This window comes from Parasteatoda tepidariorum, chromosome 4, assembly GCF_982258835.1.
Source record: "Parasteatoda tepidariorum strain Cologne lab strain chromosome 4, Ptep-v5.0, whole genome shotgun sequence".
In the NCBI taxonomy this organism is placed as follows: Eukaryota; Metazoa; Arthropoda; class Arachnida; order Araneae; family Theridiidae; genus Parasteatoda; species Parasteatoda tepidariorum.
This window is the reverse complement of record NC_141758.1, coordinates 69,359,871-69,383,019: the sequence shown is the minus strand read 5'-3', so window position 1 is coordinate 69,383,019 and position 23,149 is coordinate 69,359,871. Positions and strand designations below refer to the sequence as shown.

Here is a 23,149-nt window from a genome sequence, read left to right as displayed (position 1 = left end):
TCCCTGTATATATATATTTTTTAAGATTGACTGCCTGCTTACAGCCTTTTGTAATGTTTCATTGCAATTTTGTTAAGTAATTTATACTTTTTGATACTATACATACATAATATCTAAAAGCAATTAAATACAATTGAAAGTAGCAAAGATAATATTAAATAGTTACCAATATTTGTATTGAGCTTAACAAGTAGATAAAAAACAAATCAACAATGCTTAATGTTAAAAAAAAATTAAGATAAAAATAAAATAAAGCTTTTGGGTCATATTTCACAAATAGTCAAACATTTTAAGTTTTCCTAAATACAAATTCTATTTCTATAAATAACATTTTAACGCTAAATGATAAAAGACAATGCATTTTTTTTTATAGAAAACCACATATGATAAACACTAGACAACTTTCTTTAATAAAAGTGTTTATAAACTGAGCAAAAACTTTGTATTCTGAAGCTATTAAAAAAATTGACCCTGTATTGCGTTTTATTATTTTGCCTAACCCTGAGCTAAAATAACAAATAAGAATGTTTGACATAAACTTACAAAGAATTTCAATTTATGTTTATATCCAATAAGGTGGCACATGATATTATTTGGAGCACAGCTTGAATCACATAACTCACAATAATATACAACTTCATTAAGCAAATGTATTTCTGTCACAAAAGTTAAACCTGAAACAAAAAAAAATTGATTACAACACAGATACATATGCTTTGAATGTTCAGTGAAACTTCTCGAGAGCAATCATTCTCTGTTATGCGAAAAATTTTCACTAAAGAGGTGATCACTCTAAAAATTTTCAACATTAACAACTAACCCAAGAATGTATGCAAGTTCACAGCTAGATTTAATATTCATAAATAAAAAAAAAATTACTGAAAACAAAATTGGTTTTTATTATTCTCTGCTACTGCTATTTATTACCCTTTGGACTAAATTAATTGCTATTTGCATCTGTTACACGTCAAGGTCAATGTAAGTTTCTTACACTGATTTAGACTATGTTTTAGGTTTACTTACCAAAGAAAAGGGCAAGAAAATCAGTCACTCATGGAGAGAAGCCTAGTTTTCACTATAGAACTTTTAGAATTAAATTGATAGAACAAAAAATCAATGCCTTAGAAATGTGGCTGCTGAAGGAGGTGTTAGCTAAAACAAGTTTCAACAGAAATATAGATTTAGAAAATTTTAAGAGCTTGAATAATTTTCTAGAACTAAAGATGACACAGGTATGAGAGGGTTTTTGCTGACACATCATAGTCCATCAAATACCCGAAAATTGAAAAGTAGGACGCCAAAGTCTACCCATCTTGCAGTATCTATAAATTTAATCTTGAAAAAGATTAACAAAACAATTTTTTTGAAAAGTATTTATTTTGCGCTGAAGGACAAACAAAATTCAGATTCATAAAAATAAAATTCCTAAAAATACAAAAACAAATTAATATAGTGATTTAGTTTACACAAATCAATCAGTATAGGATAAAAGAAATTGTCAAGTAAATAAGGCATAATTTTACTGGAAAATTCTATATGTAAAAAATAACAAATAAAATTTTAATATTTAAATTTAGAATGTTTAAAACTTTATGTTTTTTTACCGCCTGTTCATTCTATTTTCAATATTTATGAATGCATTAGTGAAATGATAAATTTTCTGTAAGTAAAATGAAAATTAGCAAATAAAAAAGAAAAGGTTACATTGATTTTCACAAAAATAATCAGTGCAATAATATTAACATGAGAATTACTTTAACTACCTTGCTAATTAAATTATGATATATGAAATAATAGAGTTTTTAGTGTAATTATAATTGAGAATAAAAATAGTGAGAGAACAACTTATAAGAAATCGATACCAATAACTGGATGTTTTCTGTAACTCTCAGCAATAGTCTGAAGCTTTGCTCTTTTATTTACTTTGATACGAGTCACGCCAGCAGCAGCTATAAAATTAAAATAATTATTCAATTTTATTTTTAAAAATAATTCACAATAACGTTATTATACATTACACAGTCATTATCTAAATAAAATTAAGGACTAAAAAATTAAAAGTAATATATAAAAGTAATTTATGCAATATATTTATGCATATAGTTCTTGAAACATGACACATTTGATGGCTAACATGGGGAAATTTTGATTTCATAAAATCAAACGCAACACCAGAAGTATAAAAAATTCAGAAGTGCAAAAAAATAGGAAGTTATCTAAACTTGAATTAAGTATTTAATTTTGTTACAGGAACAAGTAAAATATTGTTAAAAAGAAAATGAAGCAAAAACCTTTTGACAAGAGAAATAATGAATTTACATGAAATTTAAATATTTTTAACTAGAGTAGAAATCTCTAGACAAGTAAATGCTTGTTTAATGATTCAATTGCAAGAGGTCAGAAGTTACTCAATTGCAAGAGGTCAGAAGTAATAAGTTGAATAAACAGAATTCTGGCTGCCTCTTTCACTACAAAAAGGAAAGAGCTCTTTAAAGAAATAAATCCTTTCATTTTCCCATACTAGCATCATGATGAGTATAATATCATTTTTAAATTTAAATAATGAAGTTTTAGAGCATTATAATACTGAAAAGGATGATCACAATTGGAAATAATTTTTTCTCTTAGAATAATTACCATTAAGACTAAAGAATTTAGAACATACATTTAGATTTTTGTTTACATACTTTCTAAGTGTGTCTTTTTTCCATTTAAATGCGTTTTTATTTGCCTTTTCAGTAATTATAACACTTCTTCCTTGGAGCATCTAAACAACAAGTTTGGGGCAGGCATTCATACGCCTCTGCATGTTACTTCTTTGCCATACCCCATGAAAGAAGAATTGCAAACTATTATTGTAATATCTATATTTTAATTTAGGGTGATACAATATGTAAGAAATTAGCATTTTTTCAGAGTAACAATCGACAAAAGCCTTACAAATCTTATACTTTTTAAATAGGGTTGTCATAAGAGCTTTAGATAAGGGCTTTTGCTTATAAAAATAATATAATTTTGATGTTTTATTATCTTGAAAAGGAAAATGCAGTGCAATAGAAAATATTTCATGCTATCTCAAAATAAAAATTAATCTTCAGATAGTTTGATTGTTTAATCAATAAATTACTAGTCTATAGAAAGTCATCTGGGCGGAAAACAGGTTCTGGGCAGAACCTCTTAACTCTTTTAAAACTAAATGTTAAACTCTGCAACAATCATCTTTGCCAGGAAAAAGGTTCAACTAGTATTTTTATGTAATGAGGTCTGTTTATTCTCTAGTGGGAGGAAGAAAATTTTATTATTTTGATGTTAAACAAAATTGAGGCACATATTTACATTTTAAAAATAAGGTCAACTGCTCATTCACTCTGCAATGTTTCAAAAATAAAAAATCCTGAGTTTTCTAACATCACAGAGGAGGAAGGTTTTGTTAATTTTTCACAAGTCTTTAAATTCTTCGTACTATTAAGTAATTTTCTTGAGAGAAACCATCTTCTGAAACTCGCAGTTATTTATACCTCCTCCCAAAAAAAATTTGACAGTTTTTACAATTGAAGCTCAAAAACTGTTTGGTAAAAACAAAAATCTTGTAGAAATTTTACCATGAATCATGAAAATTTGAAACTTTTAATAAGATTAACAGAACAAAATTAGTCAAACAAACAGCCACTTATTTACTCCCTTACCAATAAAAAAATTTTTTTGTCAAGATATAAACCAAAATATTTCTTTACAAATAATTAAAAAATAGAAACCACTAATTATCTTTCTTACATTTTTATTTTCATACATCATTTAATATTAATTTCTTCGAATGACAAATTTAAATTATGGTTATCTTTCGAATATCACAGAATAAATTAGTACTAAGCATCCTCAGAAATAAAATTATAAAATTTTTTTATGCAAATGAGTATTGGGAGAAATTATAAAAATTTAGAAGAGTGTCACTTACAAAGAGGATAATGAAGTAGCTGATTTCCCTCCTGATAAGATACAGAACTAGATGGCTGAAAAATATAAATAAATTCAGATCAGTCCACAGTAATCATTTAAGTCTATATTCCTTTAAAGTTTAGATATACAGTGAAACTTATTTTGTTTTACTTTTTTAACCGGTATCGAACAGCTGACCCAATTCTGAGTTTACAACTATTAATATTCAACTCTGTAGCCTTGTCATTTTGAACCCAACACAAAATTTAAGATGATTCCCAGATTGAACATTGGGACAAACTAGCGTTCATGGAGGACTTTATGATGGAACTAGTCCGCATTTATGACTACTAGTGTTCAACTCCGTTGCCTTGTAATTTTGAACCCAATCCAGAAGACAAGGGAACTCCTAGATCAAGTACTGGGAAAAATTTGCCTTCTTGAAGAACTTTTTGATGGAACTAACCCGCATTTTCGTTACATGGAGATGAAAACTACGAAAAACATATTTTAACCCATGATGCGTCTACCCATGAGGATATTTTACGATGTCAGTGTAAACAGTCATTCTCGTTGGTGCGAACCGGGAGTAGAATTTGCATTTAACTACCATTGCGGGGATTTGAATGTGAGTTAAAGAGGAAATCAAATACTCTATACCCTATGCCACCCCGGTACAGTGAAACTTATTGGGAGTGGTCACTCACTGCTACAAAAAATTATGGATTGTTAAGAGAGATGGTAGAACAAAGATTTGTCAACAACTAATTGCAGAGTAAGTTATAAATAAATAAATATTTAACAAGTCTTTAATTTATTATTTATTTAAAATGCATACCATAGAAGGAGGGTTTGGTTTAAACCAAGTGGCTTTCATGAGAGGGGGAAAAAGCTTTTTTTAAAAATTATTTTATAATTTCTGTCATAAAACTTTTTATTATTAAAAAAATCCAATTATTTTGAAATTTAATATTTTTTAATTTAAGAACACAACTTAAAAATATTAACATCGAAACTTGTTAAAAATTCAACGAAAAAATAATAATGGAAATAGAATAAATATAATAAAAATAATGGAAAATTTAAAAAATAGCAATTGAATTTTAAAACTATAATAGATTTCTTTCTCTAAAAAAGTTCCATGTTATGTAAACATATTTAAAATTTTAAATTTGATAATTTCATTTTTTATACTTTTGAACAATTAAAGACATTTAATAGCCCAATTTAACATATAAAATGTCATTTGAGCTTTTATTTAGAAAAAGAGAGAGAGAGAAAATGTTTATCTTTCAAAGCTGCATTGTATAGTTCAATATGCCTTATTTCCATCATGATACTTGTTTTAAATCTTTTAGAGACATTTTTCTTCTTATCCTAAAAAGTTTTATTTATTTGAGACCTTTTAAAACTAAAACTTTATTCCTACTTGTCCAAATTTATTTTCGTGTGTGCTTGAATCACTTGGACATTATGCTTTTTCAATTTTGAAATTACTAATTTCTCAGATATGTTTAGAGCACTAGCTAACAAAAATTGCTTCTGGGTCTGATCTGCATAAAAGTATGTCGTTCATTCTTTGTACCTCCCTTCAATATTTGTCTAGAGGTTCCAATTTTAATATTAATATGGGTCATATCTTTTCCCATAATTTTTTGATGAGAATGAACAATATAAGTATAGGCATAGCTGCCAATTCATACAGACGTTTGGAAAAATTTGTAAAAATAAACTAATTAAAGTAGGAGGAATTCCTAAAAAATGTTACTTTACACATACTTAATATGCTTATTTACACATGTTTGAATTACTAATTTGTCATGGGAAATAAAATTATTTTTGAAAAATATATATGATTTATACTGTAAAACATAAATATTACTATCACAAAGAAAAAGTTTCCTCAATGACAAAAGCAGATAAGTATATGTAAGCCATTCTATTTATTTGGATAAGAGTATATATTACTTGTTTTTTAAGGTATTAGACTAGTGATGACTAATAAAGTCAGAATAATTGTTCTTTGCACCCCATTTCTTATTCATGGGCAGCACATACTGACAAACTGCACAAAAATTTTCTAAAAAAAATTATATTCATGTTGGTAGTAAGTTCACAATAAATAATGAGAACTAAAAATTCCAAATTTATTGTTCCAAATTTAATGTTATGGAAACCAAATGTTAATATAAACATGCAAGCAGTAGAAGCTTGGATGGATGAAAACTTACTTTACTTGAAAACTGCTCAAGAGACTGTTTGGCAACTTCTGGTATAGCTTGTGCCATTAAATTCTGAAATTACAACAATTTTAAACTTAAGAGTAAATATACATTACTAGAAGTAAAACTTTTTTTCTGGCATAACACGATAAGTTCTTGATAAATTACTGCATAAAAAAAAACAATAATTCTTTACTTAACGATAAGACTTTTAAGTATTAAGAAGTTGCCTTAATGGTTCAAAAAACATTCTTAAATATATTAATTAATCAGTGTTATCAATCAATTTACAAAATCAGACAGAATTTGGGCTTTTAAATGGTAACACCAAAATCAATGTTTTTTTAATTCAAAAGAAGACTGTATCGATATGTATTTACAGTTACAATTTTTAAGTGTTCAGAAACCAAAATTTTTTAACAAAACAACTCATTGCCAATCTGCTTTAAAAAAAACATATTTTCATAAAAATATAAGCATTAACTATTTGCAACAAAAAAAAATAAATAAATGTTAATACAGAAAAAACAGAAAGGAAGATGTTTTCACTAATCTATATATTTAATAAATTATAATTATTTATTATAAAATATATGTATATGTGGGGAATAGCAGTTATCAACAATGTCAACCTTCATCTATGAAAAGGTACCCCCGGCATAGAGTCGAGTTAACATGTCTTATATACTAGTGAATTGTAGTTGTAATTTTGTAGTGGTAGATACGCTACAGTACTCCCCCACCAGAATTATATCTGTGATAGAATTCGATGAATGGATATCCACTAGTTGAATCATTGCTATTTTTGTGCGAAGCTGGGAGAGCTGTATTAAGATCAACGTACTTTTTGAGTGCTGAATGTGAGAGGTGTATTAACTTCATGGTCGTAGTCGCTCCTGTGTTGCCTTTAGCAGTCGAGTGTATGCCGGCCAACGTTGTGTGTTCGAAACTGAGTAGCAACAGTGCGAGGAGGTGGATAATGTTGCAGGCACAAGTAGCAAGTCAACTATTCAATGTGGACCATCCAACGAAGTAGACATATTCAGATCGAAATGGGCGTTACTGCCCAGGTAGGCGTGTTCACATCACGTCCGAAGGTCACCAATGTGGGGAATAGTAGTTATCGACAATGTCAACCTTCATTTATGAAAAGGTACCCCCGACATAGAATCTAGTTAACATGTCTTATATACTAGTGAATTGTAGTTGTAATTTTGTAGTGGTAGATACGCTACATATACATAGAAATACATAATAATTAAAAGTGAGATACTCTTATGAAAGTGGATTTTTAAGACATTTTAAACCTCTTTTGTTCATTCTATACTTATAACGTTAAAATATTAAGGATAAAATAATTTTGTGCTCTGTAAACAACATTCAAACAAGAGTTAATATGAATTGAGCTGTACTGCGAAAAAATATTAATTTTAACTATTTAAAAAATCAAATACCCTTAGATGTTTCCTACCCACTAAATGGGTTTGCAATGTAACTTCACTATGAACTTCAATATTACAAACCTGAAAAAAATATAGAGTCAAAATCAAAGTAAAAAAAATAGTATGAATCTTACAATTAGTTATTTCAAACATTATTTGCTTTTCAGAGTAATGACTATTCAAATTCAAATTAAATTTATTAACTTTAAAAAGAAAATTTACTATTAAAAATTTAATTCCATAATGTATGTACCAAAATTTAATACCAGCACAGTATCATATGCTTAAGACAGATTGGCTGACTTGTATTTTTAAGAAGATATGGACAAAAATAATTTTGTCAACATTACAAATTTTGATGGCTGGTTTGTTTTAAAATGAATTAATAGTACAATAGCTAAACACATAAGAAATGTGTCTAACTAAAACAATGCCAAACTAAAAAAACTTTGCAAAATGAACAAGTACCTTCTTTTTTTTTTTTGGTCAATTAAAAAAAAAAAAAAAATTTAAACTCTAAACAAGATTTTTACACAGTTTTGCATATACACAACTATGATATATTTTCAAAATCCTTGAAGATCTAAGATCTATTGAATAATCAAAATTTTATTTTTCTGAAGAAGATTGGTGGAATGTAGAGTTTAATGCGACATAAGCCCAGTAATGACTAAACTATGTGTTACTTAAATAATAATTGTAAATTGTATGCAAGGTAAAAAAATCAAACAGTATTTAAATAACGTCTGACTGGAAAGAGCGGAAAAAAGATTATCATCAGCTTGTATTTTCTTTAAAAATTACCTTCAAGAATTTTTTTTTTTCTTGGAAGGTTAATTCTAAAGTTTTTTCTTGTTCTCCCAGATTTTTTTTTTGTTCAGTGACCAACAAGTTACAACAACATCTTATAATTGAAAAATCCATCTCTTTCTATAGTTCTAGGTAATTGTTAAGAAAGTTTCAATAATATGTTGAGTTTAATGTTCATTTCATAATTTTTCAAATCATGTTATAAAGCTTGATAAAGTAACTCATATCCCTTTTTAGATATGAATTTCTAAAAGATATTTGCTCTTCAGAACGAAAATTGCTGAAAAACCAACTTCACACATGTATGAAGAAGCAATGGCTATGCATAGAATATAGTTAGACTATCTAAAAAATAAATTGAAAATTTGTGAAATAAAATTCCACAAAGCAAATAAATGGGCTTGGCACAAACAAATTAAATAAAAAATTTACTCTTAATTACAATAAGGCCATTTAAAAAATATATTAGTATTTTTAAATACATACCTTACATTTAACAGCATAAAAATGAATGCTTAAAAGGAGAAAAAATATTTTGATTAAAATATTTAACAAACACAATATTTTTAAAGGCATTTTCATATCAAAAGCAACACTAATTTAAATAAATGTTTCACAAATGTGTAAACTTCACTTACTCTGCATCGAAAATCACCAAATGCTTCTTCGACATCATGGAAGGCTTTTCGTGATGGTTTGTTATACAAACATTTTGTAGGAGATTCAGAATATCTTTTAAACTTTCTATCAGCTACTTCTCTGATTTTCTCTCTTTCTTTTCTATGCCTGTGTTTAGAGGCATATGAGTCACTAGAATCTGCTTCATATTCTTCTCTTTGGATCTTTTTTCTTCTTTGAGAATGTTTACAGTAATTGCAAGTTTTTTCCGTTGTATCAGAATCTTCTACAAAAAAATTAGATACGTCAGATCTTTTGGGAAATTTTTTTCCTGATGGTATATTTGGTGATATTCGTTTCAGTGGTCTTTGTCTTTCTGGTACTTTTATCTTTTGTACCTTTGGCGTTTGTAACTGTGATGTTTGTGCTATTGTTTCTGTTTGTGCTGGTGTTAGTGCTACTGTTTCATTTTCTTCATCACTGTCAAGTGTTAGATCTATTATTTCAATAACTCCTTGTTTAGAAGGTAAAGGCTTTTTCATCAAGGCTCTCATCAACTTTCTCTTTTCTTTTTCCAAATCTTTTAAACTATTAAGAGTACCTAAAAAATATAATTAGTACTTATGAAATTAAATTAAATAATTTTTTTCTCTCATTCATTCAGGTCAATAGCAATAATCAGTAACTCAGAGACAATGAAATTTAAACTACTGAATAAAATCTTAAATAAAAAGTTTTCAGTTTGTATAACTTTTAAACTATTTAAGCATACACAAGTGTGACCAAAGTTAAAATTGAGATAACTGGTTGAAAATCATTGGTTTAAAGATTCATAGCTATCTCCAGGAGTTGGCACTTGGCTCCACCTCTTCGGACGCAGAGTTCATTTCAGTGCGGGAGTAAAAAGAGAAACATCTCTGCTTTTGAAATTGAGACAACCCTTAATGCGCGCCAAACACAAAAGTGAATTTTTTTCCAGTCACTTACTTCGCTTTATCATCTGCTATTTTAAATTTAAAAACTGCTGTTTTCCCAGCAAAAAGTCTCAAAAAGGACAAACTATTCACTCAAAAGAGAGAAATACCATATAAAATGGAGCGAAATATCATCAAATTTACGAAATATTTAATGTTAAAAAATGCAGAAGAAGTTTTGCGAAATAAATATTTTTGCCATACGATCGCCAAATAGCAACCTTGTTCAGGATTGCTCACAATCTTCTCACGAAAATAGTGAAATAGTATCTTCACATACCCGTGATGAAGGCGGAGCCAAGTGCCAACTCCTGGTGAACGAGCTATAAAAATGTTTTGATTTGAGATGTTAATGTTTTGAGAAAAAAAAAGCAAGCATAGCTAAAATTTGGAGAAGGTATAGTTAGAGAATGATTTAACTACATTGAAAGTTAAAAAATCATTTATAAGAATGAAAAAAATTTAAAAATTTTTCAGCTATATAAAAAACATTTCAAAAGTTGTTAAGCATATTATTTGTTTTTATTATAAAAACAAGCAGTGAACATTCTTTAATACACAAAATAAACATCACATTAATATTCTTTAATACATACCTCTGGCTTTAGGTCTCTGTGTTTTTTTAAATTTAACTGGATCCTAAAAAAAGGATAATAAGTTAAATAAAATCACAATTTTTTAGTAAAAAAGTATTTATTGATTAATTAATGATGATAGAGAGAGAAGAGGATGGATACGCTAAATTTTAGAACAGTGTGACACTTGTAAAATGTTCTATCACATGAAAAACTTGTCTAATAGAGAAATTAAGATACTCTTCCTAAATTTTACGACTAAGGGAATTTCAACTGACAATGGAAAATAATTCCTCATAAAGAATTGAAGCAACAAAGTACAGCTGATTAAATCAGTCAAAAATTAACCCTAAAAATTTAGATACAGTACAGAATCCATTATCTGGAAATCAGAAAACCGGAAAACCAAAAAACCGGAACGAAATTCAATAAATTTTCTCGCCATTTTTAAAAAAGAACATTTTTTTTCCTCATAAGATTTTACGATTTTTCTTTCTTTTTTTAAAGATGTTTACCTTACCATCATTTTGGAAATAATCATTAGTGTATTATTTCATCGTTCTTTCTTATTTTTAAGATTATTTCCAAATATTTTTTTTTTTTTTTTATAGTTTGGTTTAACTATAAGAAAACGGCTTTTTGTAGCGATTCAGAAAACCGGAAAAATCAGTTATCCGGAATAGCGATGGTCCCGACTGTCCCGGATAATCGGTTCCCTACTGTATTACAACTTTCTCTATAACGAAAGGAAAGTCTTTTAATGCAGTAATCATATTGTACCTGTCAAGACTGTGAAAAAGCTAATTGCAGTTTTATATATAAAATGAAATTTGTTGTAACTGTTGGTCTGCTTCATCAGAAACAGCCTGAGTATGAATATATTTGAGAGGTGATTTAATAATCAACTCCACTTTTTTGGGTGACAATTTCAACATAATATTAAAAAAACAATATAGTCCAGGAAATATATTTATCTTACAGACAGTAGTGTAGTCAGGGTATCTGCTACATTTTAGATTTTCAAATTCATGACTTTTCATGATTTTCCATGACTAATTCCAAGAGTTTTTCATGACTTAACGAAGTTACTATTTTCTCGAACAAAAACGCAACAATGAATTAAAAAAAGCATTATAATAACATTAATTGAAATTATAGGTATAACCAAAACTGCTATACTCTGCATTTTTATATTTATAGATTTTAAATTTAAAAAACAGAGTAAAGAAAGAGTTGAAACAATAAACTAGCTGAAAAAAATACAAAAGCAAATAATTTTTTTCTGTAGAATTATATTATAAAGAAACTTTTCTTGTTCATCTGAAAGGAAAGAAATACTCCTGATTTTTCTGTTCTCATTTCGGAATAAAAAAAATTCTCCAATGACTGGTTTGCTTCAACTAGAATTTTAAATTGATAAAATTTAAAAAAAAAAAAAATAGAAATTTTTAAATCACAGAAGAGTTTAAAAGATAATTCCCTCTAGAAATGATAGTTTTTCTTTCATTTTTTTTTTAAAGAACACCATAATTTTTAAAGAACATGATAAAATAATTTTATATTCTTATAAAATATGCCTGAGTGGAGATTTTGTTAGGAATTCAGATAGTTGGAATAGGATGAAATTAGGGAGGGGGGATTCCATTTTAAAAATTTGATTTTTTGGAAGTGGTGCAAGGGGCAAAACATGGTTTTGGAGCAAGAAAAAAGCAATTTTGGAGCAGCAAAACAAAGATTTGGAGCATATTTAATAAAAAAAAATTAAAACAAGAATTTAATAATAAGAGTTTTTTGTTCATTAATAACATATCTAATTATTTACACTTTTTTGAAGGTCCTTGCATAAACAAATTAAGTTTCTTTTTGGTATCTTCCAATGCTGTTAAATATTCTGCTATCCTCGTCTTAGCCTCAGATAAAAGGAATAGAATTATTAGGACATAGAATTTTTTTCTGAAGAAGATTAAGATGTCATCGCATTTGTGGCATCTAGTCCAACTATTACATTTGAATTGTGCCAAATTTCTGCATTTTCTACATCCAAAGATTTTAAGTCCTTTCCTGTCAAACTAAGAAAAGCAGAACTTTTTAAAAAACTCCCTAACAATGCTTAAACTAGAGACACCATTTCATCATACAGCAAGTGAATCAATGGTGTCTCAGTTTGGAAAAGACCTAAAAAATTTTCTAATATAGCTGAAATATTTTTTCTAAAAATGAGCTTTTGGCAAAAGCAATTTAAATAAATTCAATATTGAGTGGCTCATACTATTTTTTAAATTAATAATTACTTTATTTAATTCTGTAAAAGGTAATTTAAAACTCTAATTAATTTAACTTAAAGGTTATTGTGTATATTTTTCTTAAAATTTAAATAAATATTATAGTAGAATATTCAACACAATATTAACAAGATTAATATTGATCATACCGAATTTATAAAAATATGTAAAGAATTAAGCAAACTTTAATAAATTTATATTACAAATGTTAATTAGTGAATAACCCCTAAATTTTTTAATTAAAATTGATGACCTAGTACAGTATTTTATTAAAGAAATAATTAAAAAAATTAAATATTTTTAAATGCAAATACAATGAGTATTGAAGCTAAAAATTCCTTGTCAGAAGTAAATTATTATATTGTCCCTACACTCCTAATATTTAACAAATCTGTGATAATTAAAATTTTTTATATCAATTATTTTAAATCAAATCATTAAGAGATGAATTAAAGTATTTTTGAATGACAAATCTGAAAAATCATAAGATTTTTTTGCTGCTTTAATAATTCTGAAAGCCCCTCTCTTCATACTTATCTGCCTCTATATATAATTAAGTTTTTCCCTAAAACAAAATAAGAGCACTGAAAATTTTGAAAGTAATAACACAATAGTAATAAAATGCAATAAGTAAAAAAAATATTAGTAAAAAAAAGTAATAAAGTAAAATAAATGTTTAAAAACAATATGTAATTAGTGGATGGTCCCTCAGATAAAAATTTACGTTTAAGAAATTCAATTAATTCTATCCTTATTAAATTAAATGAATAAAAGGGAGATGGAAATTTTGAGGTTTTGAAGCTTTGTGATTTTTGACTGCTCTGAGGAGCAACATGAAAACATGTACTTAGTGAATGGTCCCCAAGTTAATTCCAAGATCATGGGTACTATTCTATAAATAGAATAGAGCAAGAAGGCCATTAGCTTGCCATTGACGAAGACGACGGCACTTCAATAACGATAAAATTAACAAGAGAAATAAAACTTTCTTTTGCTATTAAAATTTGGCAATGTTTAGTTGGTCCCCAAAAATTCGAGGGAAGTTTCGGTTCCATTTCGGAGAGTGGAAAATGAAACCTGAAATTGAGAATATCTTGCAAAATGAAGCAGAGTTGCACATGAGAGTGCAAGAATCCTTCCCACTGAATCCAGAGCAACCCATCACATGGCAGTAGCTTGGTTGCCGCAAAATTGTAACTTGGCGATACCCAGGGAAAAATATCCCTTTTGGCGCAGATAGGGGCAATTTAAGCCTACTAGTTCAATTTGGAGCATGTAGGCGCAGGTTTCCAAAATTGGCACGAATCGGCGCCGCACTTGCAACACTGGGAGACCTAAATTCATGACTTTCCATGATTTTTTTAAAAAAATAGCAAAAATCATGACATTTCATGACAAATTTTGTTCAATACTGAAATTCATGACTTTCCATGATTTTTCATGACTTTTCAGGTGCGCGGATACCCTGTGTAGTTTATTGACATTTGCTCAAGAAAAAATAAAATAAAATAGAAATTCACCAAATTTTGAATGCCAGGAAAATGACATAATTGCTTAGAAATTAAAAAAAAACTGTAATTTTAAGCTAATTGTAAGTAACTCAACCTAAGCCTTTAAGTTAGACGGACCATGAATTGCTTAAAATAATTCTTTTATCCACTGTAGAAAGAATCAAAAAAGATTTTGTTGCTGATATGAACTGAATAAAATTGTGTATAATGATCAATCATTAAATAAAAAATATTAACTTTGATAACATTCTCAAGCACATTGCAATCTTACATAAACTTGGTATTAGGTTAATATTTGCTTTCCTCATTTAAAAAAAATTCTGGTAACTGTGTCAATGTCCTGGCATTCATAAGCCAGAATAATGACAATTTGCCATTTTATAGCATTTAACTTTAATTTAAGATTTTGGCCTAAGACGTTTACAATCCGCAGAAAACAACAGGATTTCTTGAAATAACTCAGGTAAATTTATGTAGTTTATGTTATTAATGATTTCAACAAGACACAGGAAAATAAAAACCTACTCACCCTGAAAAAATTTTTGAAATAGATTTTGAACCAGAAAGTTGGTTCTTTATTCATGCAATAAGACATGTTCAAATAGGATGGAATTCTAATCGATCTATTAACATAAGATATTGATTGCTGGCGCTATATAAATCACTAAATAAAAGAAGTCAGGGAAATGACTGATTTTCTTGTGACAAACAAATTATTGACAGAAAAAATTATTTTCAACAAAGTTTATGCAAATAATATCCTCTGCATATATTCTAGAAAGGCTTACAACAGTTGAGGTAGGTATTGAAAAATTTGTGGGAAGCTTTGAAGCTAGTTATCGTTGGAAATATTGTTAGTGACATACCAAGAAAATGACATTTTGAAATTCAATTAAATTTTTTAAATATACAAAACAGTCAATGCTAGTAAAAGGTCATTTTAAAATGCTAACAGCAATGCTTTTTATTAAAACTTAAAAAAAAAAGTTCTTTTAGTAGTATAGTATTAGATCTTGGAGCAAGAGACTGTAAATTGTCATATTTCGTGAAGATCACCCATATAATATATTTGTGGGGGAAAAATCAAGTTTTTTGGTATATTTTTTTAAGTTTAAAATAGAAAACTTCTGATGGCATATTTGAAAACTAGAAAACATTTCCTTCATGTGTAAATAGGATAATAAATTAAAGAATCGTGAGTATAGAAATAATGACCACAACATTGAAATGACATATCTCTCAGTGCTTCAACGGAAAAAAATAGAAGCAAATGGAGGTTTGAGATTTATAAAAAGTTCACTTGTAAAATCTAGCAATACAGTGGTACCTCGATATACGAGTGCCCTAACATACGAGTTATTTGAGATACGAGCTGTCGAGTGTGCGAAGTTTTGTTTTGAGATACGAGGAACGGCCATGCAAGCCCTTCTCGTCCTCGACAATGCTCCTGATCCCCCACCGAGCCTCAAACATGACATCCTCGAAGAATTTAAGTTTATAAAGGTTATCAAGTTTACAAGAACACTACCTAACACCACTCCTATCCTGCAGCCCATGGATCAGCAGGTGATTTCTAATTTTAAAAAGTTGTACATTAAGCACCTGTTCCGGCTTTGCTTTGCGGCGACAGAGAACACAAATCTCACCCTTTGAGAGTACTGGAAGGATCACTTTAACGTGATATGCCTTAGAATTGTTGATCAGGCCTGGCTGAGTGTTACAACGAGGACCTTGACCTCTGCATGGAAGAAGCTATGGCTTGAGTGAGTCTGTAGCCGTAATTTGTGCTGTCGCCTGAGTCTGTAGCTTCGAAGGATTCGAACCCGATGAGCCAGTGGAGGAGCAGATTGTGTCTCTGGGAAAATCCATGGACCTGGTGATGGGTGAGAGAGAAGTGAACGAGCTCGCCGAGTAGTACTCTTAGGAACTGACGACCAAGGAATTACAAGAGTTACAGTCGCAGCAACATTCGGGGGTTCCACAAGAAATTAGTTTCGAGGAAGAGTCAGAGGTGGAGGAAGTTATCTCTACAACTGAGAGAAAAGAGTTCTTGGGAATGTAGGACAGAATTTCACAGTTTGTGGAAAAGAAACAACCCGAAAAAGTTGCAACTGGTCGTACATCGGAGCTATTTAATGACACTTGAACTCATTTCTGCAGCATTCTGAAAAGGAGGAAGAAACAAACCTCCTTGGACAGTTTTTTTTTTCTTCTTGAATCCGGCTAAAAAAGCAAAGATCAGTGAAGAGAAAAGCAGTGACTAAAATTAAGCATACAGTAGCATTTACGTGAGCAAAATGTATGTACACTTTATAAAACCAGTTTTTTTTTTTTTTTTTTTTGCTTTACATTCACTTTTATTATGTTTTTAAACAATATTTGTCACTTATAAATACATTTTTCTTATTCAAAAACACGTAACAAAAACAATTGGGGGTAGCATTTTTGGCGCTGTAACGGATTAATGGCATTTCAATTCATTTCAATGGGGAAAATTGCTCTGAGATACGAACAAATTGACATACGAGCAAGGCTACGGAACGAATTAAACTCGTATCTCGAGGTATCACTGTATATCCAAAAATTCTTCCACACTCTTCTCCCTCTTCCCCTCAACTAATAGCCATTATTTTTCCTACACCTTTTTTATTGAACTCTCCATAGTTTTTAAGAGTCTTTTCCATTTTGATTGTTTACTTATCTTTTTGAATTTTTAAATAATACTCAGGTTAGATTTTGTTTCCACTTCATCAATTTATTCCTAGCCGCTGTTCAGAGGATTTACCCTTTAAACCCCCTCCTCATGCAAAGGTTATCCTTTCCCTCCAAATAAACAAAATTTTCCTTTCAGAAAATAAATCTGAATATCTAATCCTATTCCCCTAAAAGGAAACATTGGATATTATTATTTCAACTTTTAAGAAAACATGCTATTTTTGTTTCAATTAGATTGTTAGTTTTGCTTCGCTAAAGCTTTTCATTAGCTCCGAAAAGCTGAGAGTTGCATTCTAAACATTGATGCTTAAAAATAAACACAAAAGACAATTAAATATAAAAAGAGAAATACCCTTAGAAATTATATGATTTTGAGTGATTAGTCACACGGAAGGGTGGACAATGTGAGAGACTGTGTTATTTAGAGCAAATGTAAAATTGGGTAAAAAACTCGTATTCTAAAATTTATTTGTAATGGCAATTAAAAAGAGGGATAAAGGACATTAGGGGAGTTAATTAAATTATGTTAATCAGAAGATGGGAAAGTTCTAAGGAGTAAACTTTTTAGAAGCTAAAAATAAATTGAGGAGGAGCATGGGGAAACTCGCAAGAGTATTGTTATAAGTCTAAATTAAGTGCCATATAGTAATATATTTTTATTTAATTTTTAGTTTTGAATAAGCAATTTCAAAACTAATAATCTTATAATTGAATAAGGTACATTTTCATAGTTCACTGTGCTTTTGGGCAATCGTCTTATCCACATTTTTTTTTTTTTTTTTTACAAAATTTGGTTACATTGAATAATAAATGTTTTGATCAATTGTTTTAATTGTTAATAATCAGTTAAAAACTATCCCATTTCTTCTTTTTAACCTTACTTGAGCAGTGTTATTAATTACATGAAGTTTGGATTGATAACTGATATTTGGATTCACTACTGACACTTGCGTTTACAGAAACTACTGGAAAAGGAAAGAAATCGGAAAGTTAGATATAAAAAAAAAAGAGATCTGTTTATAAGAAACAAGTAGGAAAATAAAATAAATAACATAAGACAAACAACTACTAATTTTCATTAATATTCTTGAGTCATAATGAATTTGTCCTTCACACAATTTACATAAAAATTAACGAATTTAATCAAGTACATCTTAATTCATAGACAACTTACTGCATTCCGCAGAATCAAATATTGGCAATCGTCTCCAAGTTCATCATAACTCAGAACTTCTGGTTTATATTCATCACCAAATACAGAAGATTTTAAAGAGCAATTATCCTCATGAGCCATCTGCAAAAAAGTAGTAAACAAATGATCAAAATCTGAGAAGAGTTATGTCTAAGTTTTTCAACAAAACTTTTAATAATTACAAAAGCTTGCTAAATAAAACTTCTTGTCGTAAAAAAATTAACAAGAGAGTGCTGTTTAGTACAATATCAACTGAGCATTTGTAATTATGTGTTACTGGAAAAAAACAGCTGTCACCAGTTATCAATCTTGTTATCATTAATTTTGCATATTCAAATTTTATAAGTAACATTAATTTGTTCAATTTAAAATTATACACAAATTTCTACATACAGAAACAAACTATTAACATCTCATAAAATTTTCCTCCTTTTATATAGACTTATATAGACTGCACAGATCTGGACATAAATAGTTTTGCACAAACACAGGGTTGATGGTTTGAACCAATATGGATTAAACACACCGAAAGTGTACTTAAAACATTTGAATTCTACACAGAACGATTTATTTATAACAAAAGAAGATCCCTGTGGCAGAATTTTTTTTGGGCTTTCTGCGACAAACATTTCTAGCACTAATATTTTTCTGCAAGATACTTTGAATAATAACTAATATACATGTTAGTAATTAAATTTAAAGTAACAGAAACATTGTATTTACAAAAAAAAAAACCTATTAGGATACATAATAAAATTTTATGTATTTTTTTTAAAATGAATATGTAATATTTTTTTATTCTAATATCATGGGCAATATTCTCACATTTTGTGAAAGGAAAACACATGAATTATTTCTTTTTTTGCATTTTGTAAATCATTATCACATAAGAAAATATATATATATATATATACTATATAGTTAAAAATCGTAAAATCCGTGAAAGAAAAGAAAACCAAAATTTTTTCATTTTTATTTTTCCCAAGTAAGAATAAAATTATGAGCATTTCTTCCTCTTTGATGCGTGAAAAAGGCATCTTTTGAATATAATTATGGAGGGAAAAAAATCTTTCAAACATTTCTGCAGAAAAAAAATTTTTTTGCTTCAATATTCTTTATTTTTCATTCCTCTCAAATAAGAATCAAAAAATTACGAACATTTCTTTCCTCTCCGATGGGCAAAAAAGACATCTTTAATATATAATTTTAGAGGAAAAAAGAAATCAAAAATTTTTGCAGAAAAGAAAACCTAAATTTTTTACTTTCTAAAGGAAAATTCTTTCTGGAAGAACTTTGTAACGTTCTGCGACAATGTCGAAACGTTTTTGGGCGGGGAAGAAGATATTTGCCTTCTTGCTAGTGGGCTATAATCCCAATATATGTAACACAGATGAAACTGGTCGTTTCTTTAAATGCTTACTAGTAAAGACTTTATCTTTCTAAGAGGAAAAGAGTCATGGGAGAAAAAGAAGTATACAGAGAATTATTATTATGGTTGGAAGCATTTAGCTTCAGAAGTTAAAAGCAGGGCTGGTCCGAGGTGTAAGCCTGGTAAGCAGCTGCGTAGGGAGCCACATATTTAGTTTAAAAAAATGTTTAAAAACATACCTCTTTTCCTCTTAGTTAGTATAAAATAATGTGAACTTGTTGGATTAGTAATTGATTTTTTTAATTGAAATTTTTCATTTTATTGTGTTTCCCTTTATTTTTGGTGATTTAAAATATTTCCAATTAAAATTATTAGTTATTTATTTTTCAATTTTGTTTGCTAAATTTGATAAAACAGACTTTAAAAAAATAATATGTATTACCTTGCCATTTCATTTCTTTAATGCTGATTTTCAGGTTTCAAAATTTTACATGCTTCAATATATTTGTTACTTAGTTTTCCTTTTTTAGAATACTTTCAACATTAAACTTAAAATTTGAAAAAAATTTAATATTATAGCATTGCTTGTTGCCTCTACTGTTGGTAAATTATAATATGAAGTATATAAAATTTTTCATTCAAGGTATATATTATATAATTCAAGTATATAATTTGGGTGACCTTTATTCAGTAAATTTTACATCACAATTCAAAACCATACTGTGCAAAGCAATCCAAGAAAAAAAATATGAAGTGGGGATGGAGTTATCCAATCACCCATTTCTTGCCTGACATCGCAACATCAGATTTCCTTATATTCTGATCAGTACATTACTTTCTGCTTCACAATAAATTTTAAAATATGGATGATATTTGAGTTTGGCATTTAAATTTTCTGCGCTAGGTGAATTTGTGAGGCTGAGAAGCATTTCTAATATTAAATCCTTCTTCACGAAGTACAAAAACAACAAAAAGGCCCGAACGACGAGTACAACACGTGTAGCAAAACTTGACTGTAAATTTTAACATGAAAGAAGAAATGTTCTATTATTCATGATATACATAACATAACATCAAAACTTCAGCCTATGGACTAAGGTATTATAAAAAACCTAAAGCACATTTTTTAAAGAAAAAAAAAAATCTGTCCAGTGACTAATCAGAAACATTAAAGCAGAGAAAGAAATTCTTGATATCAAACTTCGTGAAACCATTGCAATGATTCAAAAATCTAGAGAAGAATTAAAAGAATATACAATTGTAAATCACTTAAGTAAAGCTGGATTCCTTTCATAGATTAAAGTACGAAAATGATGAAAATCAAGAAAAACAAAAAAATTGAACCAGAATTCTGAGAGAAAATTTCAGAATCATTTTTGTTTGGATATTGATACTTTCGTCAATGTAGAAAAAAAAAATTGAAACTAAGCATCCTTTTGATATGGATATTCTTCTGTCCATTAACAAAGAAAAAAAATAATAACTCAGATGATGAGGATAATGACAATGGAGAAATAGATCTTAAAATTACTTCTCCTACAGATCATCAGGTTCTCACAGCTACAGGAACTCATTGCTCATATATTCAGACACACATACATTCAGATAGTCAAGTATAAAAGATGGTGTATTAACAGCACTGAACCTTTTAGAGAATTTCTTGAACAAATGAATCGCACAAATTGTGAAGCAAAAGAAAATTACAAAAATCTTTCAAAAAATTTCAAATGTAAGTGCTAATATTGCCACTGCTTCAAATAATGAAATCGGAATGTTGTATATATTTACTTTAAATATTAATACATTCCTTTTTCGAGGGTTTGAAAGAAATATCTTTTAGTAATGATGATTTTAGGTTCGTGCTTTCTGCATCGTAATATATGGCAGAAAAGTAAATTTCGGATAAAGTTTTTTCAAACAGAAACTAATTTATTGAGCAAACTGTCTTAAAGAATAGTAGGAATCAATTCAACATGCTAAATTATTGACGCAAACTCTCTGAATTGAGCAAAGCATACAAAAAATAAAACAATTCATGATTATTTCATTAGAAATTTTTTTTGATAAATATCTACTGCATTAAATGTTATAAGAACTATTAAAATATAACCTTTAAACTACATAGATTTGCAAATAACAATTACATGGAAAAATTAGTTAAATCATTAGAAATTAACAAGCGTTTTCTAGATTTGAGATTTTTTAATACCATTTAATCCTGCCTAGTATTGAAAAGATTTATTCAGAAAGGAATTTTAATGATAGCAAAAAGATTTTATTCCATTCCAACCAGCAAGCTCTTTGAATTGAGCAAAGCGTACAAAAAAAAAAAAAGAAATATAACCATAAAACTATATAGACATTTAAAAAAAAAAAAAAATACATGGATAAATTAGTTAAATCATTAGAATTTAACAAGCGTATTGTAGGTTTGAGATTTTTCAATAATTTTAAACCTTGGGTAGTGTTCGAAAGATATTCTGATAGGATTTTCAACTATAGCAAAAAGATTTTATTCTATTCTAACAATAAAAGTATAAAATTCATAGCAGCCTTAAAGTAAGATTTACTTGATTGTAAGATTTAGTTGATTAATATTTAATATTAATTTTATTTTTTCCTGTAAATGAAACTTAAATAAGTTTGCTTTCTACATTTCTTTTTTTCCAAGAAAATTAGTAATGCAATCAACGGCCTTTGAACCAATTTTTCCAAGGAAGTTAGAAACTTCCAAATGTGAAGTCATGTTATTCAATTATAAGTTTGAAGATTTTATTTTTTCATTTAAAAAGCGTTTTCAATTACTCTTTATTTCCTTAAATTAAATAAGAAAAGAAGATTCGCTATTAAATCATATTCAAATTACTAGGTATTAATATTAAAATTTCATTGAAGTTGAATAATAATTTTTTCAACATGATCGAACTTGTTATTACCATCATGCACATTCCGAAATACATCCCCCAAATTTACAAGATGACTACCTAAGACATTATGGTATCCAAAAATCGTCTTAAATTTGATATCATTAAGACATCTACAGGCCTAACATGCAGAATACATCCGTTGGACGTCGAGAGATTTATGTAGAGAGATCTCTTGGATTCACAGATTCCTAAATATGAGAGCATTAGAGCGTGTTTAAAATAAATAACTATTATTTAAACTGAAAATTTTTTTAAAAAAAAAACATAAAAGATACAGGAAACATACAGTATTTGAATAATTATTATATAAACAAACTTTTAATTTAAAATATTTATGTTCTATGATAATATAAAGAATATTACAACTAAAATTACATAACTCTGCAGACTTACGTTGAAATTAGTTAATGCATTTTTAAAAAAGAGAGATTTATATTTCTCGCATTATAGGTTTATCTCTCAAAATTTCTTGAAAGATCATAAGAACACAAAAACGAAAATGAATACACCGCAAAATTTAGAATTGCGTATGCACATTGCCATTAGAGATTTTTAAAAGTGTCTCTGAAAATCCTC

General features: G+C 28.4%; 1 protein-coding gene across 4 annotated transcripts in view; it reads right to left on the bottom strand.

The window, feature by feature from the left end:
* LOC107456925 (uncharacterized) overlaps positions 1-23,111 on the bottom strand; it is a 59,128-nt gene extending 36,017 nt beyond the window's left edge. For 2 of the 4 annotated variants that reach the window (XM_043053330.2, XM_071181600.2), the window contains exons 1-9: positions 22,967-23,111; positions 18,260-18,379; positions 10,599-10,641; positions 9,049-9,629; positions 7,613-7,681; positions 6,168-6,230; positions 3,956-4,010; positions 1,863-1,949; positions 544-674 (exon numbers count right to left, since the gene is read on the bottom strand). In XM_043053330.2, coding sequence (XP_042909264.1) covers positions 544-674; positions 1,863-1,949; positions 3,956-4,010; positions 6,168-6,230; positions 7,613-7,681; positions 9,049-9,629; positions 10,599-10,641; positions 18,260-18,379 — 1,149 coding nt within the window. In that variant the 5' untranslated portion in view covers positions 22,967-23,111. Of the gene's footprint in view, positions 1-543; positions 675-1,862; positions 1,950-3,955; positions 4,011-6,167; positions 6,231-7,612; positions 7,682-9,048; positions 9,630-10,598; positions 10,642-18,259; positions 18,380-22,582; positions 22,762-22,966 lie in introns of those variants that run through there. The other 2 variants (XM_043053329.2, XM_043053332.3) reach the window with 2 other exon arrangements.
* Between the last annotated feature and the right edge of the window lie 38 nt (positions 23,112-23,149).